Source organism: Epinephelus lanceolatus, chromosome 22, assembly GCF_041903045.1.
Source record: "Epinephelus lanceolatus isolate andai-2023 chromosome 22, ASM4190304v1, whole genome shotgun sequence".
NCBI classification, from domain to species: domain Eukaryota; kingdom Metazoa; phylum Chordata; class Actinopteri; order Perciformes; family Serranidae; genus Epinephelus; species Epinephelus lanceolatus.
Window position 1 is genome coordinate 6,378,638 of NC_135755.1, and position 24,303 is coordinate 6,402,940.

At 41.5% G+C, this 24,303-nt stretch overlaps 1 protein-coding gene across 1 annotated transcript; it reads right to left on the bottom strand.

Moving 5' to 3' along the window:
* Positions 1-644: 644 nt before the first annotated feature.
* Positions 645-22,418, bottom strand: LOC117245928 (arfaptin-1-like). Its single transcript, XM_078163964.1, has 8 exons — positions 22,191-22,418; positions 16,943-17,036; positions 12,976-13,072; positions 12,224-12,336; positions 11,921-12,142; positions 11,269-11,426; positions 9,760-9,934; positions 645-7,864 (listed from the first exon to the last, which is right to left on the bottom strand). Exons 2-8 carry the CDS (start codon positions 17,000-17,002, stop codon positions 7,712-7,714), a joined length of 978 nt encoding a protein of 325 aa, XP_078020090.1. The 5' UTR covers positions 17,003-17,036; positions 22,191-22,418; the 3' UTR covers positions 645-7,711.
* Positions 22,419-24,303: the final 1,885 nt, after the last annotated feature.

The following is a 24,303-nucleotide window of genomic DNA, read 5'->3' on the forward strand; positions in this document are numbered from 1 at the left end:
AAGATGGGTACACTGTGGTCATAAAGGGATGGACACGCTCAGCAACAATACTCAGGTAGGCTGTGGTGTTTAAACCATGCTCAGTTGGTACTAAGAAAATCTCCCCCACACCATTACACCACCAGCAGCAGCCTGAACCGTTTGACCTTCAGCAGCTCGTCTTCACCATGTCTACATGACTAAATGCTTTGAGTTGCTGATACGTGATTGGCGATTTGCGTTAGGTGAAAAACACCCAGGCTCTGTGCCACAAACACCGGTGGAATTGCCGAGAAGTGTTGCCAAAAGACAATCTCTACAGTACGTGTCATGCCATCGACCATCCCTTCACTTCTAGATGACAAATTCTGTTCATACACTACGTCACTTTAGGAACGTTGATCTGGTGTATTTGTGGTTTGCAGGAACTTACGATGCCAACATTTTCTTCTGAAGGCTGTTTAAGATAACCGCCAAAGAAAGTCAGAAGAGTAACGTGAAAGCTATGCTGTGGACAGGAAGGTGAAAACCAAACTGTGGGAAACACCTGAAATCTGACGACCAGGAAGAAGATTTAACACACGCATGAAATTAAAGCCGGTAAAAGTTTCAGTTACAGAGTCAATCATCTCAGGTTAACATAGTAAGTTGGTCTTTAAGTCACATTTTTGGTTTAATAGATTTATTTGGCAGTTACATACAAACATTTCCAACAACAATAAAACAATTTAAGTAGCATTTACAATTCCAATAAAAAAGGAAAATCCCACTTTAACCTTTTACTTTTGGTCTTTTGAGATGGACCGCAGACTGATCCAGAGTCAGTCTTTATCTGAGAGGATTTCTTTGTTGCGAGCGTGAGATCAATCTGCTGGAGGAAAGTCAGGGGATAACCCACACTGAATGTGCTGCTGCTGGAAGAAACCCAAAACAATTTGACAATAATTAAGGAAGACTGGAGTCAGTCACAGGATTTTTGTCTTACAGTAGTAGAGAAAAGACACTTGAGGGACAGAGCACAATTTAGAAATGAATCATAATTGTACGTGTGATGTTGAATATGGAGCGCAGGATTCTGTATCTAGTTATCTCTTTGTTTTCTGGTGATCATAGTATAATCATTCTTAGCTTAAAAGGGAAGCTTTTGACCACATCTCCTGATCTTCCTCAGTGGATAGAGTTTGCAGACCGTGTGCTGGACCTTACGTTGACAACAAAAAAGAAATGGTCGACTTACTGACTTTATTTTATTTTTCATTTATCGAGCAAACTCGATACGTTGAGGAAGAGGCAGTGGAAGATGCAGATGAAAGCTTTGGAAGAAAAGCCAGTAAGTGGACCTTGAGTTAAGATTTCAGGTCAAAAATTAACTTTCTAGTTCAAAATTAGCGTAATGACCTCAAACAGACAGTCAACAAAAAACTGCTTGTTATGCCTGGTTCACACTATACAACAGTTTTGTCCGTTCCTATTTTTATTATTATTATTATTACTATTATTTCAGTCACTGTGTCTGTTCACGTGCCAGGCGAAATGTTGTAGTAACGTAAAAAGCCCCACCAGATGGGCGGAGCTACATTTGAAGTACGGCATGCAATCTATGATAGTCACTGAATCCTCCACAACAAGTTCCTGCAATTGTTTCACAATAAAAGCCTTTTTAGAAAATGGAGGGATTCTCTCAACTGAAGTTATAAGGAGCTTTTAATTTGAAATGGATACAGGAAGTATTAAGTTTGAAATGACGGTGCGATGCATTAATTTTTTCAAGGCAACGGGAGCGAATAAAAAGTGAAAATATAAAAACACAGAGGGATTAATAAATAACGGCCCGTTTATAATGTCGTCTGTTTCAAATGAAGCTGGTAGCCTCTGCAATTGTGGTGAGTAAAATCCACTATTTTTTTTCTTTTTCTTTCTACTTTATATCCTCCGTTATGAAGAGGTAACATTGATTGCTAGCTTGATGCTAATGGCAGTACTACCTTTTCACTCTGTGTGGTAACGTCCCTACAGGGAATATCAATAAAACTGGGCTGTTGTTTTCGTACAGTTTCCACGGCAGCACATCGCTCTGTGTTCCTATTGGTCAAAGTGACGGCTGTGACGGGAGAAGTCGTGAACTACAAAAAGAAAATCAAACATGCCAGACTTTCTGTTGGAACGTCGTGGGATGTCCCAGACGTGGCGTCAGTTGTCGTCTACCATGACACACTACACGAGATGAAACGATGGATTATCACGTACGACACTCATTGTCGTTCACGACCCATGCCGATACTGTACGTCGCTGCGTCGGGGTATAATCGGGCTGGTATCGTGTAGTGTGTACCAGGCATTACAGTATGCTAGGATCACTAAAAACTTTTTATTCTCCTAGAATATCAACTTAAAGATCTTAATTTTGCCAGTTCCCTCTTTAATCTGCTGTACAGTTTACAACCAAACCCTGTTGTGTTTCTTCCTCATATAACAACACGGTAAGTTGGAGCTGGTTTTGGCCTCAAACATGTCACAGGAACTTCATCTTTAAATTGAGTGGAATTTCCCTTTAAAGCAATATGTAAATGGATAGTTCCGATTTTTTTTTTTTGAAGTGGGGATATACAAGGTACTTATCCATAGTCCTGGTATTACCTATGTAGATGGTGGTCCAACAGTTTGGAAAAGCAGACAATCCCACCACGGAAGCTAAGCAATGCACTGCTGTGGATGGGGGCAAAGGTTAAAAGCGATAAACATGTACGCTACATTTAGAATATTTTCACTGTTTTAACTTGCAGTTGGATGGTGATTTACCAACGAGGAACTGAAGCTGTTCTCTAAATCCAGACTGCAGTGACATAAACAGTCATTTCACCTGGTGGAACACGGGAGCTGCTGCTCAACCGCTGCCTCAGTCGGTTGGTTTAGTCGTGATATTGTGTGACTTTGTAGACCAGCAACTCCTGTGTTCAGTGATTTAAAATTAATGTATTTGCCAATGGAGTCTGGTGGCTTTAAAGAGAGCAAACGACAGAGTGGTAAAGCAGCGAACATATTCAGAATATAGAGTAGACTTAAACTGTTTTGTTTTTTAAAGAGTGTTTTTGTGGGCTTTTGCCTTTAATGGATATGGCAGTGTGTGAAATGGGGAGACAGAGAGAGAGCGGGGACTGACACGCAGCTTAAGGGTCGAACCCGTGACCACTGCAGCGAGGCAATGCCTCTGTACATGGGGTGCTGGCACTATCCACTACTCTACCGACGCCCCTGATTTTATTTTTTAATGGCTAAAATAAGCTGCCCCCCTCTGCATCAGTGCATTGCTCAGCATCTGTGGTGGTACTCCTGCCTGCTTCTCTAAACTGGGGTTGTGTTGACCGCCATCTACACTGGCTATGGATAAATACCTCATACAACCCCACTTCAAAAAGTCTGTATTATCCCTTAATTCACGTGGGACAGTTCTGCTTTTAGAAGACAAGGATACAAATTCACTGGCAGTGTACAAATCACTTTTTAAGGCGAGGTTTTGACACATTATTGCACAGAAAGCATCAAAAGTCATTGCATAGTTTTCGGGCCTGAGGTACAGTGACACAAACAAAAACACTCATACATGTTAACAGAACAGTCTGAAAGGAGTAAATTCACTGAACACATTCAGTGCCACAGCAAATATTAAAGGCAGATTATGCTTAGATATAGTGCAAAGAGTGCGAGGACAAAATAAGAGCAACATTTTACATTGTGCTGCTGTTAAAAATTGACACAAATTTAAAGTATTTCTGCATTTTTTTGTCTGCTGAATTTGGATGAACGGGAGAGCCTGAAACATTTTGGTCTCAATCAGAAGAAAAAAAACATACAAAGGCTGCAAATCTATTCAGCATGTTCTACTAGACTGAATATAACTCCTTTTTTACACCATAGTATTTCAGAGTAAAAATCTTTTTCCTGACAAAATTGCATAGTGTGAAAGGAACAGATTGGTTTTAAACTTGAATACAAGTCACCTCTCCTCGCCAATACACAAGAAAATAATGGATGATAATGATAAAAGTTCTTAAGTTGCAGAAAGTTAACATACAAACTAACTGGTTTCTTACTGTGTCACTGTCTGATAAAATAGTTAAAACTGGAGTGTAACTGGAGAACATTCAGAAGCACCAACTACTCTTGGTGGTGGTCGCAATTTTAGTCGGAGTGAATAAAAAATGTCCAGGTAGTTGTGGTTTAAATTTAGGGGCCTATAGACTAATGATGATACATTGTTAAATCAGACGGACAAGAAAAATACAACTTTGGCTACTGATGAAACTTTGCCGAAAACACTGGCTACAACTACCGTTTCTTTAACAACAAACACGACAACATCGTCGATGTACAGCAAAATTTTTTTTGGTCCGTAGTCATCAATCAACCATCCAAATAATTGCAGGAGAAGTAAATAAACACTAAAATGTTCGGTACTGATGGAATGTTGTCAAGCAGAGCTAACCTCTCTTTACCAACGAACAAGGCAATATTGTCAACATATAGCAACATTTTTTGGTTAATGACAAATTATTCATCTCTACATGTTGGTGACCAGCAGCCAACCAAACGAGCTGCTGAAACTAAATCTGTTGCTGGTAAGTTGACGGCTGGTCATCCATCATTTGTCCAAATCTTCACAGTATAGACATAAATAAACACCAAAACTTTGGCTACTGATGCAACATTGCCAAAAAGCCACAACCTTTTCTTCACAAAACATAAAGAAAGACAACATTGCTGGCATAATGCGACTATTTTTTTTTTAAAAAGTACTAGGGTCAACATGTTGTGGAGCTTCTTGCCATGTAGCCTAAACAAGTGGAAGAAATGACCAGTTGCCGAACAGACCAGAAGACCAGTCCTACTGTAACTAAATGTGTGGCAGGCAGGTTATGATGACAGAAAGCCATCTTTGGCTACTGATGAAACATTGCCAGAGAGATTGCCTACAACCAACTTACCTGGCATTGAAAACACACAAAGCATCATCATTGGCGTATAGCAACATTTTTTGGCTTGTAGCAAAATATTGGTCTCTACACATTGCTGAGCTTCTTGTCATGTAAACCAGAGGCGGAAATAACCAGCAGCCAATCTGACAAGAGCTGCTGAATCTAAATCTGTTGCTGGTAAGTTAATAGATTTATCGCTTTTCTAAATCTCCACAGGACAGTCAGTAAATAAACATTAGCTCTTTGGCTACTTATGGAACATTGCCAAAAAGATTGGCTACAACCAGCCTTTCTTTAACAACAAACAAGGCAACATCGTCGACATATAGCAACATTTTTGAGTTCACAGCAAATTATTGATCTTTACAGATTGCTATGTAAACCAGAGGAGAGCTACTGCAACTAAATCTGTGACTGGTACGTTAAGTTGGCTATAAATCAACCATCCAAATTATCACTGGAAAAATACATTAACACTAAAACTCTGGCTACTGTTAAAATATTGCCTGAAAGATTAACTGCCAACTGTTACAATAGCTATGAATAAGGCAATATCGTTGACAGACAGCAATATATTTTGGTTATTCGCTAATTATTGGTCCCAACAGGCTGCTGAGCATCTTGTCATGTAAACCAGAAACGGAAATGACCAGCAGTCAACCAAATCAGTGCCAAATCAGCCCAACAACTGGCCACATCTTCACGGGTCAGACAGTAAATAAACACTAAAACTTTGGTGACTGATAGAGTGTTGACAAAATGAGCCAACCTTTCTTTAACCTTTGAATAAAGCAATATTGTTGACATACTGCATTTGTCACAATTTATTGGTCTCCACAAGTGCTGAGCATCTTGCCCTGTAAACCAGAGGATGAATGACGAGCAGTCAACCAGATCAGTGCTACTGGAACTAAATCTTTGGCTGGAAGTTAGCAGATGGCCATCCATAACTTGTTCAAGTCATCACAGTACAGACAGTAATGTAAAACTAAAACGAGCCACTGATGACTCATTGCCAAAAAGATTGGCTAAAAACAACCCCTCTTTTCAAAAAAAAGGCCCATGGTCTGCATACTGCAACTTTACTTTGACTTGCTGCAAATTATTGAGATCAACCCAGTCCTTGAGCTTTTTGCCATGGATACCAGAGGATGAAATGACCAGCATTCAACCAGAAAAAAAGCTGCATCCATGATTTATCCAACTCTTTCATCATTATTTAACTCGCTGGCTCAGCATTGAGAACAGTGAAGCTGTTTTCCAACAAATTATTGGTCTCAACAGGCTGTTGAATGTCTTGCCATGCAATCCAGAAGAGGAAATGACCATCAGCTAACCAAACTAGTGCTGCTTTAACTTAATCTGTGGTAGGTGAATTAAGTTGACAGTTGACCGTCAATCAATCATCCAAATCTTCACTGGACAGACAGCAAATAAACGCTATAACGCTGAGATTCTGCCATGGACACCAGAGAAAGAAAAAGGCAACACCTAACCAGAACAGAGCTGCTTAAACTAACTATGCAGCAGGTGGCGGTCAATCAACTGTCCAAAAGTTGTTCGGGGTCAGCATTCTGTCAAATCTGAGTCCTTTCGAATGCCTTATGAAACTCATTTGAATTCAGCATTCAACATTTACAACAAAAGGTTTAAAATTGAAAGATTCAGCTGAGATTCTGACTTTTTGTTAGTTAGAAAAGGCACAGACACTTAGTTTGTAGCTAAAACCCAAAAATATGAAGAGCAAAAGACGATGTGGCATATTTTACTTTAACAGCCAATTTTTTCAATGAGCTATTTGATCCAAATACTGGAGAGCGTCGATGACTGATGTGATATGGTCAGTTAGAATACACACAATCTACTCATAGAGTGGTGATACTATGACAAGTCTCTTTTACATCACAAATAATCTTTGGCCAAGAACAAACACTGGCTTGGAGATAAGACATTAACCAGAGAACAGCCAGGTTTGATTCCTGCCTTTTAACAAATAACGTTAATTATCTACAGCTGAATATGATGTATGAAGCCAAACCGAGCTGGTGCAGAGTTGCTGATAGTACCAGCCCCTATGGAAAAACCAAGCTGTTTTCCCAGCAGTGGTGTTGAGGCACTTTTAGTTTAACTGTGAGTTTCTGACTGCAGTGGCTGAGGATTTTTAAAGTTCAAAGAAAGGCTTAGTGCCTCACAGAGGATTATGGATTTACTCCCCAACACAGTGAGACAGAGGAAAGAAAACCAGGAGGGGTATATATGTGTCTCTGTTAAACAGGTCAAAAGTCACAAGTACTGTATGCCTCTGAATCTATAGTATAGAAAGAGAGATAATTCTTGTCCTAAATATGTCAAGAGTTCAAAATAATAACCTCATTTTTTCAAAACCTTTCTAAATTTTTTATCCATAATATTTTGAGACCCAGAAAGTGATGAAATTCCACCTTTCAAATGTCTTTCCAGACCTGCAGGAGCCCATTCAACATCCAGAATAATCAATTTCCCTCTGAACTATCTAACTCCAGATTTTTGTAGCAAACAGAGTTTTTTTCTAAGTTTTCCAGAGGTTGGAAATCGATCCCTAACCCACAAACTGGAATATAAATAAACTACCTACCGACCGAACTATCCCAAATTTCACATCCCAACTTTTTTAGTCCAAAATTCCCAAAACAAGCCTCACTCTGACTTTTCCCCCCAGTAGCGTCTATTTATACCAAAACATCTGCTGAACCCAACATCAGTCCACTTGCCATGATGGGTCAACTCTCCAGCCAGGAGGGGGCGTCTACGCTGGGGTTGTTGAGGTGTTCGGTGGCTTGCTGAATGTTTTGCTCCAGGAAGCTTTGACACGATAAACTGTGAGCAGCAACGGCGCTATGAAGCAGCCACAGCTGGTTATGGAGGACTTTAACCTGCAGAGAAAATGAGGGATTTGTCAAGTCTGAACCATATTTTCATGAATATTAATTCGCAACCTTATTCTGTCGTGTACAATATCTGATTGTTTCAGTCATTTTTGAAGCAATAATATTAACTACTGTCATGTTGCAGCTTTCCAAATGTGATAATATGCAGATTTTCTTCACGATATGTGACAGTGAATGGAATATCCGAAGGTTTTGGACTGTTGGTCAAACGCCCTCCCAAAAAAACAAACACACAAAGAAAAAGACATACTGAAGACGTCAACTTGGAATCTGGGAAATTGTTAATGCTATTTTTTTGCAGTTTTTTAACATTCCGTCAACCCTCTGAATCCCAGGCAGCTTCGGGGTGTTTTTTGTTTTGGTCCTGTCATATTTTACTCACAGAGGCCTCGTTGTTTTAATTCAATATATGAGTCCTCCACCTCTATGGAAACAGCACAATCATGGGTAGAAGCAGAGAGAACTTAAAAAAATCCTTTGTGCAGTATAACAGTAATTGTGCTATGAATAGTAAAAAGAAAAGCAAAAAAAACAAAGTTAAAGTTTTTGATAATTAAACAAAAAATGGAAATAAATGCTAGAATCTATATAACTAACATTTTTCCAAGTCCAAACAAACGTTACCAATATTGGAAAAAAATGGCTCCTCAGGCTACACATAAACAAAACAGTTTATTTTTGCATAAATTGAGAATGTTTCAGTGTGTTTTTGCAGAACATGACATTGTTTGTCTCACAGTGTTTAAAAAATGAGATGGACGCAAGGACACAGTGATCTTGACCTATGCCACCAAATTTTAATTTGACCATACTTGACTCAAAGTGGATGTTTGTGCAAAATTTGAAGAAATTCCCTCAAGGTGTTCTTGAGATATCTCGTTCACAAAAATGAGACAAATGCAAGGCCATAGTGTCCTTGACCTTTGATCACCAATTTCAAATCAGTTCATCCTTGACTTAAAGTGGATGCTTGTGCCAAATTCAAAGAAATTCCCTCAAGGTATTCTTGAGATATCTTGTTTACAAGAATGAGATGGATGAAAGGTTATGGTGATCTTGAGCTTTGACCATCAATTTCAAATCAGTTCATCCTTGACTAAAGTAGATGTTTGTGCCAAATTTGAAGAAATTCCCTCAAGGTGTTCTTGAGATACTATATTCACAAGAATGCGATGGGAGGGGTCACAATGACCTCAACCTTTGACCACCAAATGTTTATCAGTTCATCCTTGACTCAAAGTAGATGTTTGTGCCTAATTTGAAAAAATGTACTCAAGCTGTTCTTGAGATATCGCATTCACAAGAATGAGATGGATGCAAGGTCATAGTGTCCTTGACCTTTAAACCACAAAATTCAAATCAGTTCATCATTGAGTGAACATTAGTGCCAAATTTGGATAAATTCCCTCGAGGCATTCTTGAGATATCACCTTTATGAGAATAAAGCAGACAAGGTAAGTACCTTGACCTTTGACCACCAAAAACAAAGGAGTTCGTCTTTGACTCCAAGTATAAATTTGTGCCAAATTTGAAGGCATTCCACGAGAGTGGGATGGACAGAAGGCTGGACGGACAACCTGAAAACATAATGCCTTCGGTCACGACTGTTGATGGCCCGGAGACATAAAAACATGATAAGATGTAAAAAACATGTTCTTTAAGTAAACCACTGTGACTAAAGCCCCTTTCACATGGGACAAATAATCCACTAACACTCACTAACAGGTTACAATGGTCATTAATTCCTGTGTCAAATGAGTTTGCGGTAGTCAGGGGTATTTATTGGATCCAGCTCTGATCAACTACTCTCTCTTCAGGGTTCATTAAGAACGATATGTTGACCATCTCAAGGTTTACCAGACACTTGTGATCCTTCTCACCTTGTTTTCCTGCAGCAGCTTAACTTTGACGGACAGGGCGTCCCTGATCCTCTCGTACCTCTCCCTCTGGTTCTGGAAGTCTTTCTGGGCCAGCTCCAGTTTGGGCAGAGTGACGGCGTCCCGAGGTCCCAGGTTCAGCTCCTCCAGGTCGACCCGGTACGCATCATACTCGATCCTGGAATAGAACAAGTCTACATGGTCATCTAGTTTTGGGGTCTGGTAGTGGTGGACTATCGCAACTGAAATTAACATTCAATTTAACCACACAAACAACATGAAGTTATAAAGTTATAACCCAGTTTATACCTTTTTCTTGTGGCTCGGTAGCAGTTGTTCAGTGTCTCTTTACCGGTCTAACACCCAGTGGTTGGAAACACTGATGGTAAAGGTATCAGACTTCCTCAAAGTCAGGATAATTAAAGTCCACTCTATTGTTGCAGGTCCTGGATACACAAGTAGATCCAAGCGGACTCTGGGAGCACATTATGTTTTCATTTTCTGTCTGTTTTGGACTGGTTCTGACGGTGCCTGGATCTCTTTCAGATCTGGTTTCTTTAATTGGAAACTCTTTTTTTCATGGTCTGTTTCTATCGATTGATCTGATCAAGTTCAAGAGTTTGAACCTGTAATTCCCCTAACAGCATCTCTTAGCTTCCTATAAAGGAGCTTTACTTGTTTACTTATTAGACCCTTTTACTGCTGGTAAACAGTATGAAGTTTTTTGGTGGGCGGGGCTTAGCTGGAGGCAAAACAATTCTCCATAGGCATTAGCTAGCATTAGCTAGCATTAGCTAGCAAGTTCTATTGTCTTGTTTTAGACAATGGAGGAAGATGATGTGAGTAGTGCGTTCAGAAAAACTCATTCTGAATGTGGGAGCGCACTCTGACACAAACTGGACCGTTCATAAATTGGAGGCGCTGTCTGAATGTAGCGTTGGGTTGTCCAGAGCAGCGCACTCTCAGAGTGGCAGAGCGCACTCTGGACACTCTGTCTGTGGAGACGGATTGACTTAATTAACTTAACCATTGGTTCATTCATGTAGAAATATAACGCTCCGTTTCTTCCACCAACAGGGCTCTCATTTTAGTGTAGAGCGTCAGACTGAATTTACCAACGCACCATGTCAGGTCACTCACTCTCCGGGACCGCCAGTGTTACTTGAATAAGTAAACACTGACCAACGGGACCAGACTGGCCGACCTGTATGATCTCACTCAGTGGATGGATGATGTCACAGGAAGCCAATCTTACAAAGGAGGACCACACTTGTTTGTTTTGCTATGGAAGCTAACGTTAGCTAATGTGCTAAAAAGTTAGCGTTCCAGAGAAACCCAATATTCCTCTTAATCCCTCCCCAGTTTCAGATGAGGTGGACATGATAACCCTTAATACACATAAACACGTCATGTTTCGCCTCCAGTTAACAAACTGATGTCATTTTGACGTCGGCCCTAAAACCGTCTATGTAGAATCCTGGTGTAACTGGTCCAGGTGTGTTTTCCACCCACCTGGCGGCCTCGTACTGTTTGGCGCTGATCATGGTGTCCTCGATTGTTTTGTTGACCAGGGTGTTCATGTCAGATGTGAAGCCGTTAATGGCCGCTGTCAGAGTCTCACCGCTCTTTGACAGAAACCTCTGAGCCTCTGCGTTCACACCAAACTCCACCTGACAGAGACGGAGAGAGTGAGAGACACCACCTGACCTCCATCATGGCTGCCTGGTTTCTGATTAAGACTCAACAATATAGGAGAAAAAATCTTTTTTAGGCTAATATTGCAATTGCAAATCAGTACGCAGCTTTTTTAAAGTTCCTTATCTTCTGTATTATCTGTTATACACAAATAATAAAACTCTCTAGAATATGGCCAGCTCAACATTGAATACAGTCGACCCATAAACTGCTTTACTATTGTAGCTAGAAATCTAGTTAGCTTGATGTGCGAAGATTTTATATCTCATGTCAAAGCAGATAAACAAATTCCTTCCATTTTTATTCTTGTTTTTTTGTTTTCTGAAAGGCTAAAAAGTGAAAGACAATCTCCTAACTCTTTGAATGATGTGCCCTAGTTACAGTTGCTAAGCTGTGATCGGACAGTCGCTGTTTGCCAAGAGTCATTTGTAGCAGCAGAGGTTGTGAGCAATGCAACGGTTGTACTCACATGCAGTGTTGGTGTTTTGAGGCTGAGCTCAGTGAAGGCGTCCCCCAGTGTCTTCTGGGTAACTGTAAACTGAGCGAGCTGATTGGCCAGCGTCTGAGCCAGCTTGGTGACGTTTTCGTAGCGCAGTCGGTCGTCTTTGAGCAGCTCAAGGCGAGGCTCCAGGTCCAGGTCCACTGTACGAGATCCACGGCCAAGCTTTTCTGACAGAGCCTGCCTGGTGCACTGCGGGGAAGAAAACGTCGTCATTGATCAGACTGATTTGTATTGATTACGTCTTTTACCGATCCTTTTGATTGCTCTCACCTTGTAGGTGGTGATGCTCCACTTGCGGACTTTCTCCAGCTTTTCAGTGGCCGGGTTTTTGTTGTTGGCTTGAACAACCACAGGTCCTGGTTTCTGTGGTGTCACTGGGACGTCTGGAGGTGGAGGGGAGTGTCAATGGAGAGTTACTATGACAACAGGAATTTTGTCTAACTAATTTAGGGGCCGTACACATGCCGCGTCTTTAACCGCCAGGAAAACACAAGGTCGGGCACTGGGCGCTACTCTTGTGCCTATTCTGTGCCAAAATTCATGGTTGCCAAGGCAAGTTGTGTACGCCCCCTTAATGACTTTAACACCTGTTTGTTCCAGTACTTTTAGCTTACTTTCAGGTCATTAGCGCTCCGTTAGTAGTGGTAAAAATTAATGAATGATCAGACTGAGGTCGCTTGAATCAGGGACTAATTTTGTCACAAAGTTGTATAATGGCCTAGAGTTGGTTGGTTGGTTCGTAACCAGACCGAGACCACCTCTTCAAGAAAGTCTCAGTCCGGTTGTTGTGGTGCGCACTGGAGTGTGATTGCTGTGTTCACACCTGCCCAAACGAACCGCACTTAGGGGGCAAACAAACTTGAGTTCAATTGAACAGAACCAAACAGGGCAGGTGTGAAAGTAAAAGTCAATGTGAATACATCAGTGGATATAAATGGACACACACAATTTGCTTCAATGCACTTAAAGCTTAAATGCACCGTAAATGCCCCGTAACTCTCTCTGCTTCTTCACTCGTTTACCTTTGCTCTGTTCTGTTTCCATGGCAACCTCTGGTGTGGCCTCGGCTGGACAGGAAGCGACACTGTTGTCAGTGTGGTTGCAGTTACTGTTTGCCTCCTGTTAACAAAAAAAAAAAATTGCAGAAGATTTGTAAGTCCCAGGGGCAAGCATGGTTCTGGGTTGATGTTGTCAAGGTGCCCAATCAGCCTCAAGACTTAAGCTGCTACTGGTTGCTAACTGGCTGAATTGGTTGGACGTATACTCAGAAAACTACTCGCAATCTTTACCAATGATCATCATTCGGTTATTTTCTTAGCATTGTCCATGACGTCCGTTTAACTTTCAATAACACAAACTTGCAGCAATGTAAATTTGACTCTGAAAACTGTTTGCCTCCTTACATCAGCGACACCTGTGCGCACTGGGATGAACTTAAATACCTTGGCCTGTCTGCCAGTGATATAAGCCACCTAGTGGTATGGTGGGATACTACATGTCACACAAATCAAACACATGGCTCCAACACATGCTGAGAATCTTCTTCTTTGATATATTATTATCATATTATCACAGCCTACTGGCCTGTTAAGTGCTCAGAGTTGTTTTTACATTCTAGTGTTGACTGAGACGTTTTGTAAAATGAAGACTGTGTAGACAGGAGTTTTTTTCTTTAACAGAGTTTTCCTAAGTGTAGACAGGGTTGAAGTCGAGTACTTCCAGTAGCTGAATTAAAGGCTGAAGGAGCTGGTTTTGACAGCAAGATTACAGGTTTAAATCTCACTCTCCCTCCCTCACCTGCTGCATTCTCTCATGCTGGGATTTCAAATTTCCAACTGTACTTGAATGCAGCCTCAGTTCCTAGAACAGGAACGTCTCCAGTACCCGACAGTAAAGAGGTCAAAGGTCAGAAACTCAAAGCACCGTGACAACACATGGAGGGATCGCTGTGGGAACCCGGAGCTTATCAGGGGGCCAATCAGAACCCAGATCAAAAGGTTGTGAGGTTGCCACGGAGATGATGGCTCCCCGTTGTGATTGGCCGCAGGCTAGGGAGGTCGGAGGTCACCGGAGTCACTCAAGACTCAGGAAATGGTCACCTGACGCAGATGAGGGGTAACGACACACACTCAAAAACACACAATACGGCTGTCGTCTACGATTAAAAGAGATTACAACAAGAAAAGTCAACTCTGGACGTCGTCCTGCATGTTCTCATTTGTTTCCAGGAAGTGATGTACACACACACACACACACACACACACACACACCTGTGGAGGGCTCATCGGGCCGAAGGAATTTGGCTCAAAGTTGTTGTGTCACATTGAAGAGACAGCGAGGCATGTAGTGACGCAAAACAAGTCTCGCACACACACACGCGCACACCTTTGCCCTTTCCAAAGGTTAGAGAAGCTGCTGTTTGACATGAAGGTTGCTGGTTTCTTCAATGAGCTTTTAAAGGGACAATCAACATAAAATGTAAAGTACCACTCAAACCCACCAGGTCTCATTCATGACATATCAGTAAATCTGTGAGTACCACATAAAAAACCATCTCCAGATTCACGAACACCGCAGAAAACTCTGATTTGATCGTATGCACGTGTGTATGCTCATGAATGCCAATCAATCGTAAACTGACAGCGCACTCCTGCTAGTCAGCCATTAGCATACACCCCACACAAATACTTCCAGCGCTGTCCGTTAAACTGAAGATTTCGTGGTTTTTTTCCTGTTCTTGTTGCTTTCTGTCAGCGAGTACTCTGATAAAGTACCCCATCATTCTGAAGTGTTTGTTTTTGCCACTGACAGGCTCAGATTGGTTTTCTGAGTGTCTGACAACATTATGGAAAGGATCCCTACAGGGACAGACCTGTTTGTTTAAGAGTAAGATCCTCTTTGTTTCACCAGAAACAGCCCTGACATCACCATCGCCAGACAAACCAGACTCCGCACATTTTCACATCTAACTGGATAAATTAAGGGTTTATTTCAACCAAACCAGAGTTGGTGATTGACGGGACAGTGTCGAGACAAACCAAGACGGTTTTCGTGAGTTTTATTTTGTTTCTGTTGACTTTAAATGAACTGACTGTTTATCTAAATGGAGTCTGGTGGGTTTGGCAGTAGAGATTTTGAGGCTGTTTCTAGTTAAACAAAAAGGATCTTCTTCTTAAACAAAAGGGTCTATCTCTGTAGGGATCCTTCCCAAAGTGTTGTCAGACAGAACAATTATCTGAGCCTGTCAGTGGCAAAAACAAACACTTTAAATTGACGGCGCTCAATAGATCGTTAACATTACAATGAAGCTTATTTTGCCACTGCTGGCTGCAGCACTCTCGCTCAGTACTGGACTCATTTAAAAAACCGTTGTTCCTATTAATGACTTCGACAGGTTGAAAACTAAGAGTTACCCTTTAGTGTTTGTAGAAAGAAGTCTCCCTCTCATTGTCAGCCATTAGAGGAACTGCAGCTTGGGTCAAAGAAAATTATGGAAAATGACATCTCTTTTTCACAACTGGTCTAAAACACATCTGATTAACATAAAACTACTGAATACAGCTGCTCTGCAGGCAGGTGAGTCACCTGCTGACATCAGGGCGGCAGCAGGTGACCACTCCTGTTACCTGCTGTCACTCCATCACCACTAACCACAACAATTACCGCCTTATCAGAGGAGCAAACGCTCGCTGTCACTGTTTGTCACACCGGTTTGCTTTTGTTGTCGTGACGACGCTCTGATAACATTGTGGAAGCTGTTCCTTCCCTTTTATTCAGCTGGTTACGTAACGTGCGAGTGTGTGAGGAATATCTGTGAAGAACAAATACATCAAACACATGTCTGTTTTATATGTGTGTAATACACTGATAACACGCTCAGCAGCCAGTGGGAGGAATAATGAGTTTGTAATGTTGCAGCCAACAGCTACACTGCAAGAGGATGTGTTAATGTACAACCCTGCATGGATGGAAGTAAAAGTACAAACATATTATAGTCTAATTGTACTTTAAATACAAAAGTACTTGTTCTTTGAAGAAACTGCTTTACACGGTGATTATTAGTGCTGATGTATCAACGTGCAAGCAAAGGCACGATGGTGCAGTGGTTAGCACTGGCGCCTCACAGCAGGAGGGCTCCTGGTTTGAACCCAGGGTGGGGGAGCCCTTCTGTGCGGAGTTTGCATGTTCTCCCCGTGTCAGCGTGGGTTTCCTCCAGGTGCGCCGGCTTCCTCCCACAGTCCAAAGACATGCAGGTTAATTGATAACTCTAAATTGCCCGTAGGTGTGAATGTGAGTGTGAATGTCTGTCTCTGTGTGTCAGACCTGTGATAGTCTGGTGACCTGTCCAGGGTGAACCCTGCCTCTCGCCCAGTGTCAGCTGGGATAGGCTCCACCCCCCCGCGACCCGTAACAGGATAAGCGGTTACGGCAAATGAATGAATGATTGTGCAAGTAGCAGTCAGCGAAACTAGTTTGAACTCTTCACACAGCAAGGTAGTTTGTCAGTGGCAAAAACAAACACTTTTAGTGGACGTATATTGGCAGCGTACAGTTGCCCATAAGGATTGCATTGCAGCCTGTTTTGCTGCTGTGGCTGCGGAGGTCTCTCAATACTGGACCAGTTCCAAAAATATAGGAAAAGAGGGTCAAGTTATCCCTTAACTACAGTGACTGAGTTAATGTGCTTAGTCACTTGCCACCACCAGAATCCACTTATCATAACGTGCACATCAAGGTTCTTTCAGTCTAGAAGCAACAGATGAAGCTTAGTAAAGTGTTTCTGTGCTCTGCTGAGATGAAGCATGTGCTAATGACAGTCCATACCTGTATGACGACAGCCCTGCAGGTTTATATACACTGTCCTGAGTTTAGCGGATGAAAACATGTTTCAAAATCATCACCTGTCTTTTAAAAACAGGTTCAATGTTTGGATTCAGTTGAAGAGAGAAGAGACAAACAGTAACTCGAGGGGTTTACATGCTCTCTCACCCTCGGAGGAGTCTCCTCCTTTTCTGTGACGCCTCCTCTCTGCTCCGCCACCTCCATCATCTCACCCCTCCCACTTCTCGTCGTCTTCTCTCTCCTGCAGACAAAACAGAAAGACGTCAGTTTACAACATTTCCAGGCATTTTCACTCTGAGATAATAGAAACCAGAGGGCTGCCTTGCTCATGAGCACGCTGACAATAACGTCTGATCCCTTGAGCAGAAACAGAAATATAATTTAATACCAATGTCATAAATTTAACACTTGAAACATACATGATCACTGCTGGATACTCTCAGCTGACCTCAGTGGGAATTCAACCCTCAACCCCGTCAAGGTCAGTGCTTTGTAAAATAGCTTTGTTCAGGGGCTGAACAGCAGAGCTCAGTGTGTCGTTTCTCTGGTGAGTAATGTCAGTGTGGTTAAACAGCAGCATCTAGTGGTGAAAACGCAGAAGCACACGTGTCAACACACCACACCACACCCTCATATTACTGTCATCTATCAGCATCTGGCGGCCAAACACTGCTCGTTACTGCAGCATGGTCAGTTAAGTAGTAAAGTAAAAGTCCTCACATGCAGCACCATCTGATAGTGGCGGTGGGCTGGAGCCTGTTCCAGCTGACAGAGAGGCGGGGTTCACCCTGCACAGGTCACTAGACTATCACAGGTCTGACACACAGAGACAGACATTCACACTCACATTCACACCTACGGGTAATTTAGAGTCACCAGTTAACCTGCATGTCTTTGCACTGTGGGAGGAAGCTGGAGCACCTGGAGGAAACCCGCGCTGACATGGGGAGAACATGTCGGAGCACCTGCAGAAAGCATCTGGCAGCAGCAGATGTTTTTATAGTGCCGGGCCGCCAGAGATTACGAATGTGTGTGTGTCTTAATATAAAGAAGTGGAACAGATTTCAAGTAACATTTGAGGTTTTTGGTGAACACATTTTAAACAACAGCCAAAACAGCGTAGATTCTAACTTTTTCCCAAAACTTTAGCCCTTTTTAAACAGGAATTGTGCAAATTTGCAGGAAAGCCCAATCAGTGTTTTTTCAGCATTGGTAGTACAAAAACAAAATCGGGGAGTGCAGCAAAATGCCGCCTACATACTTTTGTTTATACAGAATGCGCCTTTTTCAGGGCAATAGAGTGTGCCAGTAAACCCGGAACTCCGTTAGCGCTTTTAGCACTTCCGGTTCTCTCGTCTAAAAGTCAATACGTTTTTTGAATGGGATAAAATGCCTCAAATAAGGTCTGTGGTTAACAAAAGCTTTTATTCTACAACATAAAAAAATACCCTACTTGTGAATTTTGAAGCTTTTACGTGTCGTAAAAAAGGCGGTTGCTAACAAGTTGCTCAATACGACTACAAACCCTGTTGGGGACATTAAACGTCATCACCCCCGAACAGGCGAGAGTGCTGGCAGTCCGCCATTACAGCTTCTTATTTAACTTAAACAGTCCGATTTCCCCATTATACAATGTTTTTAAAATAAAGCGGCTGAAAGCAGTTGAAAGCTTAGTGGCGGTGACATCAAGAGTCATGTGACCGTGGAGTAGCCATGTAGTCCGTTAAAGCCTAACGTTAGCTTTTTACTTCTGGCAATCGCATTTAAGCTTCAAATGCGGTATGAAAGGTGTTCATATGCGAAGATTATCTCGCTGAACAAAACCTGTAAGTATCATAAACTTGTGTTAGCCACAGAGCTTATTTTCTGACATAATCCAAAACGCAATGCAAAAATCACATTCACTTTCTCTTCCGGGAACCAGCGCGATGCTAAACTTCCGGGTTTTGACGTCAGCCCTGGCACACTCTATGGGGGGCGTGAGCGAATAACAAAACGTGTAGCTCAGCGTGTGACGTAAACAGTGACGTGGGAGGGAAGCCGCGGCTGGTCAGTCCTTCGGTGATTCTCTCATAAGTCGGCCCGTCCTTCACCGTCCCCGTCATCTGACGGTTAATAGCCTCTTCATTTGCGAAGACAAGGAGGGCGCGCTATTCCTTGTCTCCCCAGTTGCTCATCTTTACAGTGTCTGTCAGGTTTGTGTTTCCCTCTTGCTACTAGCTGCTCGCTAATTCCTGCTATCAGCTATTTCCTGTTAATCCACCGCCAGTGGCTCGCACGTACGTCGTCATCAACAGCTCCTCCCAAAAGTCATCAACAGCCCCTCCCGTGGCGGAAGGCCGCCTTGGTCTGTTTAAACCAAAAGGGTTCCGCCAATATGTCTACACTACGAGGCGGAAAATTGGGTACATCGGGTCAGCTCGCCAATCCAGCTCCGTGTGTCTAAACGCTCGCAGCTTGCCGACAACATCACAGAAAATCTGGCAGTGTAAAAGGGGCTATTGTGTTCATTCCAAACCATTTCCAGGCCATGGAAACAGTTTTTCTGATTTCATAACTTTTCCAGGAATTCCACGACCTGCTTGTGTCTGAGTATTTTAACGTTGCCGTACATCCATTTTTTTTCCTTGGGTAAAAGATCGGAGTATTTCTTCCACCATTGCTGATTTCAGGGAAGTAAAGGCCGACCTAAATGCTTCAAAGGTTCGGTCGTTGCCATGGTAACCAATGTCCGTATCAGTATTCAAATGCTTCGATTTTTGAATCGTTTTCACCACTAAAAAAGTGGAGGAAATTGAAAGGAAGTGGCAAGTGTCGGACACGAATAAGGCCTGTGTTACCGGTGCAGTCATTGAACCCCACTTCAAGTGTTACATTGGCTGTTAGACGCAAGACGAACTGTAGACAGTCGTCCGCAGCTGCCGACTGTAGTGAAGCACTTGATTTTCATCTAGTGATGAGGCCTGACCTGTTGTGTTCAGAGTTAACAACTTCCAGAAACATTGTTTGCAATAGTCCATCTTCCACCTTCTCTCTAGCGCTCTGTAACACACAGCGGCGCCAAGTCCTTCTAAAGTTGGCTGATTAGTTATGAATATGATTTATTACTATCCCCCGACATCCCCCCACTCGCACCCCTAGGCCACATCGTGTCCTGTTGAAGCACTGAATATTTGCAGGTGATTAGCACTGAAGTTTTGAAGCCTCCAAAACTGATACTGGGGACAGCCCTAGAAATACGACTCTAAACTCAGTCTGAAACAAACCAACAGCAACATGAAGCAGTAAAGAGCCACAGCCCTGATTTTATGTTCCATCAGAGGTTTACTTTCAGCGCCATCTTGTCTGTTATTCAGCCTCAAAATTTCAACAAAGTTTTAATAAAGTACAACAAAACACACCATCTGAGTCACTTCTGTCATAAGAACGTCACAGACTTTAAGCTTACTGTTGGATTCATGATGAAATGTCTGCTGCAACTTCACCACTTTCCTGTCGTAAGTCATAAAGTACTACAACTTTATTTACAGGAAGTGCAAAGTACAAACACCTCAGTAATGTTTCTGATGGGTAACACAGTATACAAAGCTGAACTCTGACCTCTTAAAGTATGTCACAAGCCCCACACCACCCATGTAAATCACGGCTGACACATACAAACTGTAAAAGTTTGGTCTCTTTGTTTCTGCATATTCAGTAAAAATACTGTTTGATGGTTCATTTCTGGAGATGACAACAAGAGTGAGACGACTTTTGTTAAACATTAAAATGTGGTTATCTCTACTTCTGCTTATCAGAGGAAAGATAAATTTAACTTCCGCGTAGAGCAAAGTGAGTGAACTCGACAAACTCATATTACAGTGATGCTGCCTTATTAATAAAGTGATGATTTCAACCATATGACCACGCCATAGACATCACTGAGGGTTGAGCACTAAGGATTTGGGGTATTTGAGTGAACTGGTCCTTTAATTAAAAGTCTAACGGTAAATTATAAGGAAAAAAAAACATAAATAAAGAATATAATAGAGGTGAGGGGGAAAAAAATCAATACAGCATAGTATTGTGACATTTTTGAGTGTCAATATCATATAAATTTTTTTACTATATTAATTATTAATATTACAACTACAAATTTAACTTAAGGCAGCCTGCTATAATAATATAATCAGTTACTTTTTTGGTCCACGAGAAACAATTTTCTGGGAAAAAAAAAAAGTAATAAAGTATATAAAATTTAAATTTAATCAAAGCAAATTAACTGAAATTAAATTAAATAAAAAATTTAAATTAAATTGAATTACATTTTTAAAATTAATTTTTTTAATTAAACAGACTGAAAACTTTATTAACTTTTATTTAAAGTTGAAAGCAGCTAATAATTTGCAATAAATCGCAATAGGCCTATATTTTATGGTAATACTCAGCATATCGCAATATATTTAATATCGCGATAATATTATATCGTGACTTAAGTATCGTGATAATATCATATTGTGGATCCTCTGGTGGTTCCCTCCCCTATAATACAAAGATTACAAGATGAGGAATATTAAATTTAAAATATATAAATACAATTAAAATAATAAGTTAAATAATTCTAAAAAAAACATTTGCTATATATTACATTTAATAAACAATAAAAACACAAGCATCTGGGATATACATTTTAAATTATTTAACATTATTTAACTTATCTAAAGAAGAAGAAAGCTTTGGCAGGTCAGAGCATTTATAACAGATATAAATATGACTGAAACAGTAAAATACAAAACAACAATAACGCAGGGATAAATGGTAAATGAGAAATATCGCATAAAATATAAGAAATAATCTACGAAAATGTTAGATGTAGAAACTATAAAATGAAAATAAAAATAAAAAATGTGCAATATTTAGAAGCTCTTTCTGATTTATTAAAAACAGATTTCACACAGTGGAAGTTTTCCTGTATATTTTCTTTAACAATAACACACAAACAGTTGTCAGTTTATTAGGTACACACAGTCTGATATTAATGAGGGTGGACAAAATATTAGAGACACTGAACGGTACAAGTACACTACCTGAGTGACTCTTACCTTCCACTGCTGCCTCTGAAACGACCCTAGAGTGCATTAGCTTTGTCTGGGTGTACCTAATAAACTGGTAACTGAGTTTAAAAGTGTTCAGTTTGCTGTTGTTTCCAAGCTAACCTTACTGAAGACACTGTGTTCCCGTGTAAGCCAGGTGAACTCTGCAGCTATGTGAGCTGTATCCACACGACACAACGTGTTTAGAGATGAATAAACCAGCAGCTTCAGCTCGTTAAAGTCAAAATAAACCAAGTTAAATGACTTTTAATGAGGTGAAGCCGGCTAACAACACACAGGAGGCGGGTTAAACGGGTTTTTACCTTCACAGCGTTGAAAACAAACTTCTTCTTTCTTCGTCTGACCGTCACTTCGTCTCCTGCTGTCTGCTGTTCCTCCAAGTCTTCATATCTAGCTGTGACAAACTGGACCAAACTCCGTGCACAAAGTTCCCGAGTTAAAGTCAGGACGAGTCAAAGACACCCGGAAGTGTTTTCCAGCCGTTTCTTTCGCAGAGAGGATACTTGATTTGTTGTCCTTGGGCGTACCGCAGGGGCGGTGACAACCACCCGTCAGACAGGATGTGACCACGCTGTTGTACTGTTTGGGCTTTTAAGGTTTTAAGAAGAAATGAAAAATAAGAATACAGCACTTAGAGGTGGAAAAAGCATTCAGGTACTTACAACAGCTATGGTGGCCAGGAAATATACAGATCTTTTCTTTAAAGTCACACATTGGAACAAAGTACATAACAGTAAAGAAAAATAAAGACAACTAAATTATATTAACAAGGAAGATACAGGCCTACACTCATGTACACATAGCTTAGATAGATAGATAGATAGATAGATAGAGCAACAGTACTCCCTGACAGTAGTGGCCCCCCAGCAGAAAAATGCACCATCCCACACCACAAAAACTCCTCAGGAGCGGCTTGAGGAACGTGACAAAAAGTTCAAGGTGTCGACCGGGCCTCCAAATCTAAGGCCCTGTTTAGACGATAACAGTTTCTCTAAAAACGGAAAAGTCTGTCCTTTGCGTTTTAAAAAACTTCTGCGTTTATATGACGACGTTATTGAAACGATCCCCGTTCACACGGAGCCGCAAAATCTACGAGAAACGCTGTAGTATGCACACCAGGCCACTGGGTGGCAGTGTAAATTTGCAAAGCAACACCACAGCATGACGCCATGCGCCTGCGCTGAAGCGCCTTCCTCTACAACGCGGTGATTACAAACCAAAACAAAGAAGACACAATGGCGAAAGCACGCACAGATAACTTTGTCTGGATGGACGACGAGGTGGAGTTGCTGCAGTAACAGATCTACACTTCACTTCAAATCAACAGGGTGAGCAGCACAAACAGAGCTCGGCATTGTTGTTGCGACGGTCGGCATGCCTAGTGACTGGAACCGTAACGCGCATGTGCGAAAAGTCTCTGTTTTCAGAGGAGCTGCATATTGCACGTTTACATGACAATGGAGATGCTGCCGTTTCCAAAAAGTTGCACTCTGGAACCCGTTTTCAAAACGTTGCGTTTTCAGGCACCCAAAACGCCACTGTCATGTAAACGATCGGCCAAAACGCAACTTAAGTTTACCGTTTTCAGTTGAAATCGTTGTCGTCTAAACGGGGCCTGACTGAGCATCTAGGAAGTGCTGGTACTAGGGCTGCAACTAACGATTATTTTCATTGTCGACTAATCTGTCGATTATTTCTTCGATTAGTCGACTAATCATTTTATCGAAAAATGTGTTAAAAAGTTGAAAAATGTCGGTCTGTCTCTCCCAAACCCCAAAATTATGTCATGTCATTTCATACATCACTTCGTACGTCACTTCGTACATCACTTCGTACATCACTTCGTACTCACACCAAAGGGTTTTAGGCCCTGTTTACACGTTGCCGGCTATTTTCATAAACGGACTTTTCACCGTCTCCGTTTTCAAAAAGATCTTCGTTTACACTTACCCGTGTATATATACACAAGAGCATGCCAAACCTGTAGGTGGCAGTGTAACGAGAAGCTCAAGCCTTCCATGTATCCATTGTCACCATAGCAACATAGGTCGCACTTTTTACACAGGCGCAAGTTCTGGCGCATACTGTGACGTGGGCTGCCTATAACTCCGTTTATCTGCGTTTATCTCAGTTTACATGCAAACGCGCAACCGGAGTTTTCCAAAATCTCCACTCTGGCCGGAGTTTTTAGAAAGACTCGTTTTCAGAGGAGAAATCTCCGTTTGCGTGTAAACGAAGGGCACAAACGAAGGAAGATGTCTCCGTTTATCAAAATCACCGAGTACGTGTAAACGGCCTCTTAGTTCACCATCATGGGAGAGTGTGTAAAGCTGCCAATATTTGAGTGTAAGAAGCTGCAATAAGAGTATTTTGGGGTACTTTATAGTACTTTTCTATGAAAAATGACTCAAACCG

Excerpts from the sequence above, each read along its gene's own strand:
- LOC117245928 (XM_078163964.1), bottom strand. The coding sequence starts at position 17,002 with ATGATGGAGGTGGCGGAGCAGAGAGGAGGCGTCACAGAAAAGGAGGAG. Across the intron at positions 13,073-16,942 it reads AGGAGGAGACTCCTCCGAGG|GAGGCAAACAGTAACTGCAA; the intron begins GTGAGAGAGCAT and ends TTTTGTTAACAG. Across the intron at positions 12,143-12,223 it reads GGAGCATCACCACCTACAAG|TGCACCAGGCAGGCTCTGTC; the intron begins GTGAGAGCAATC and ends TCTTCCCCGCAG.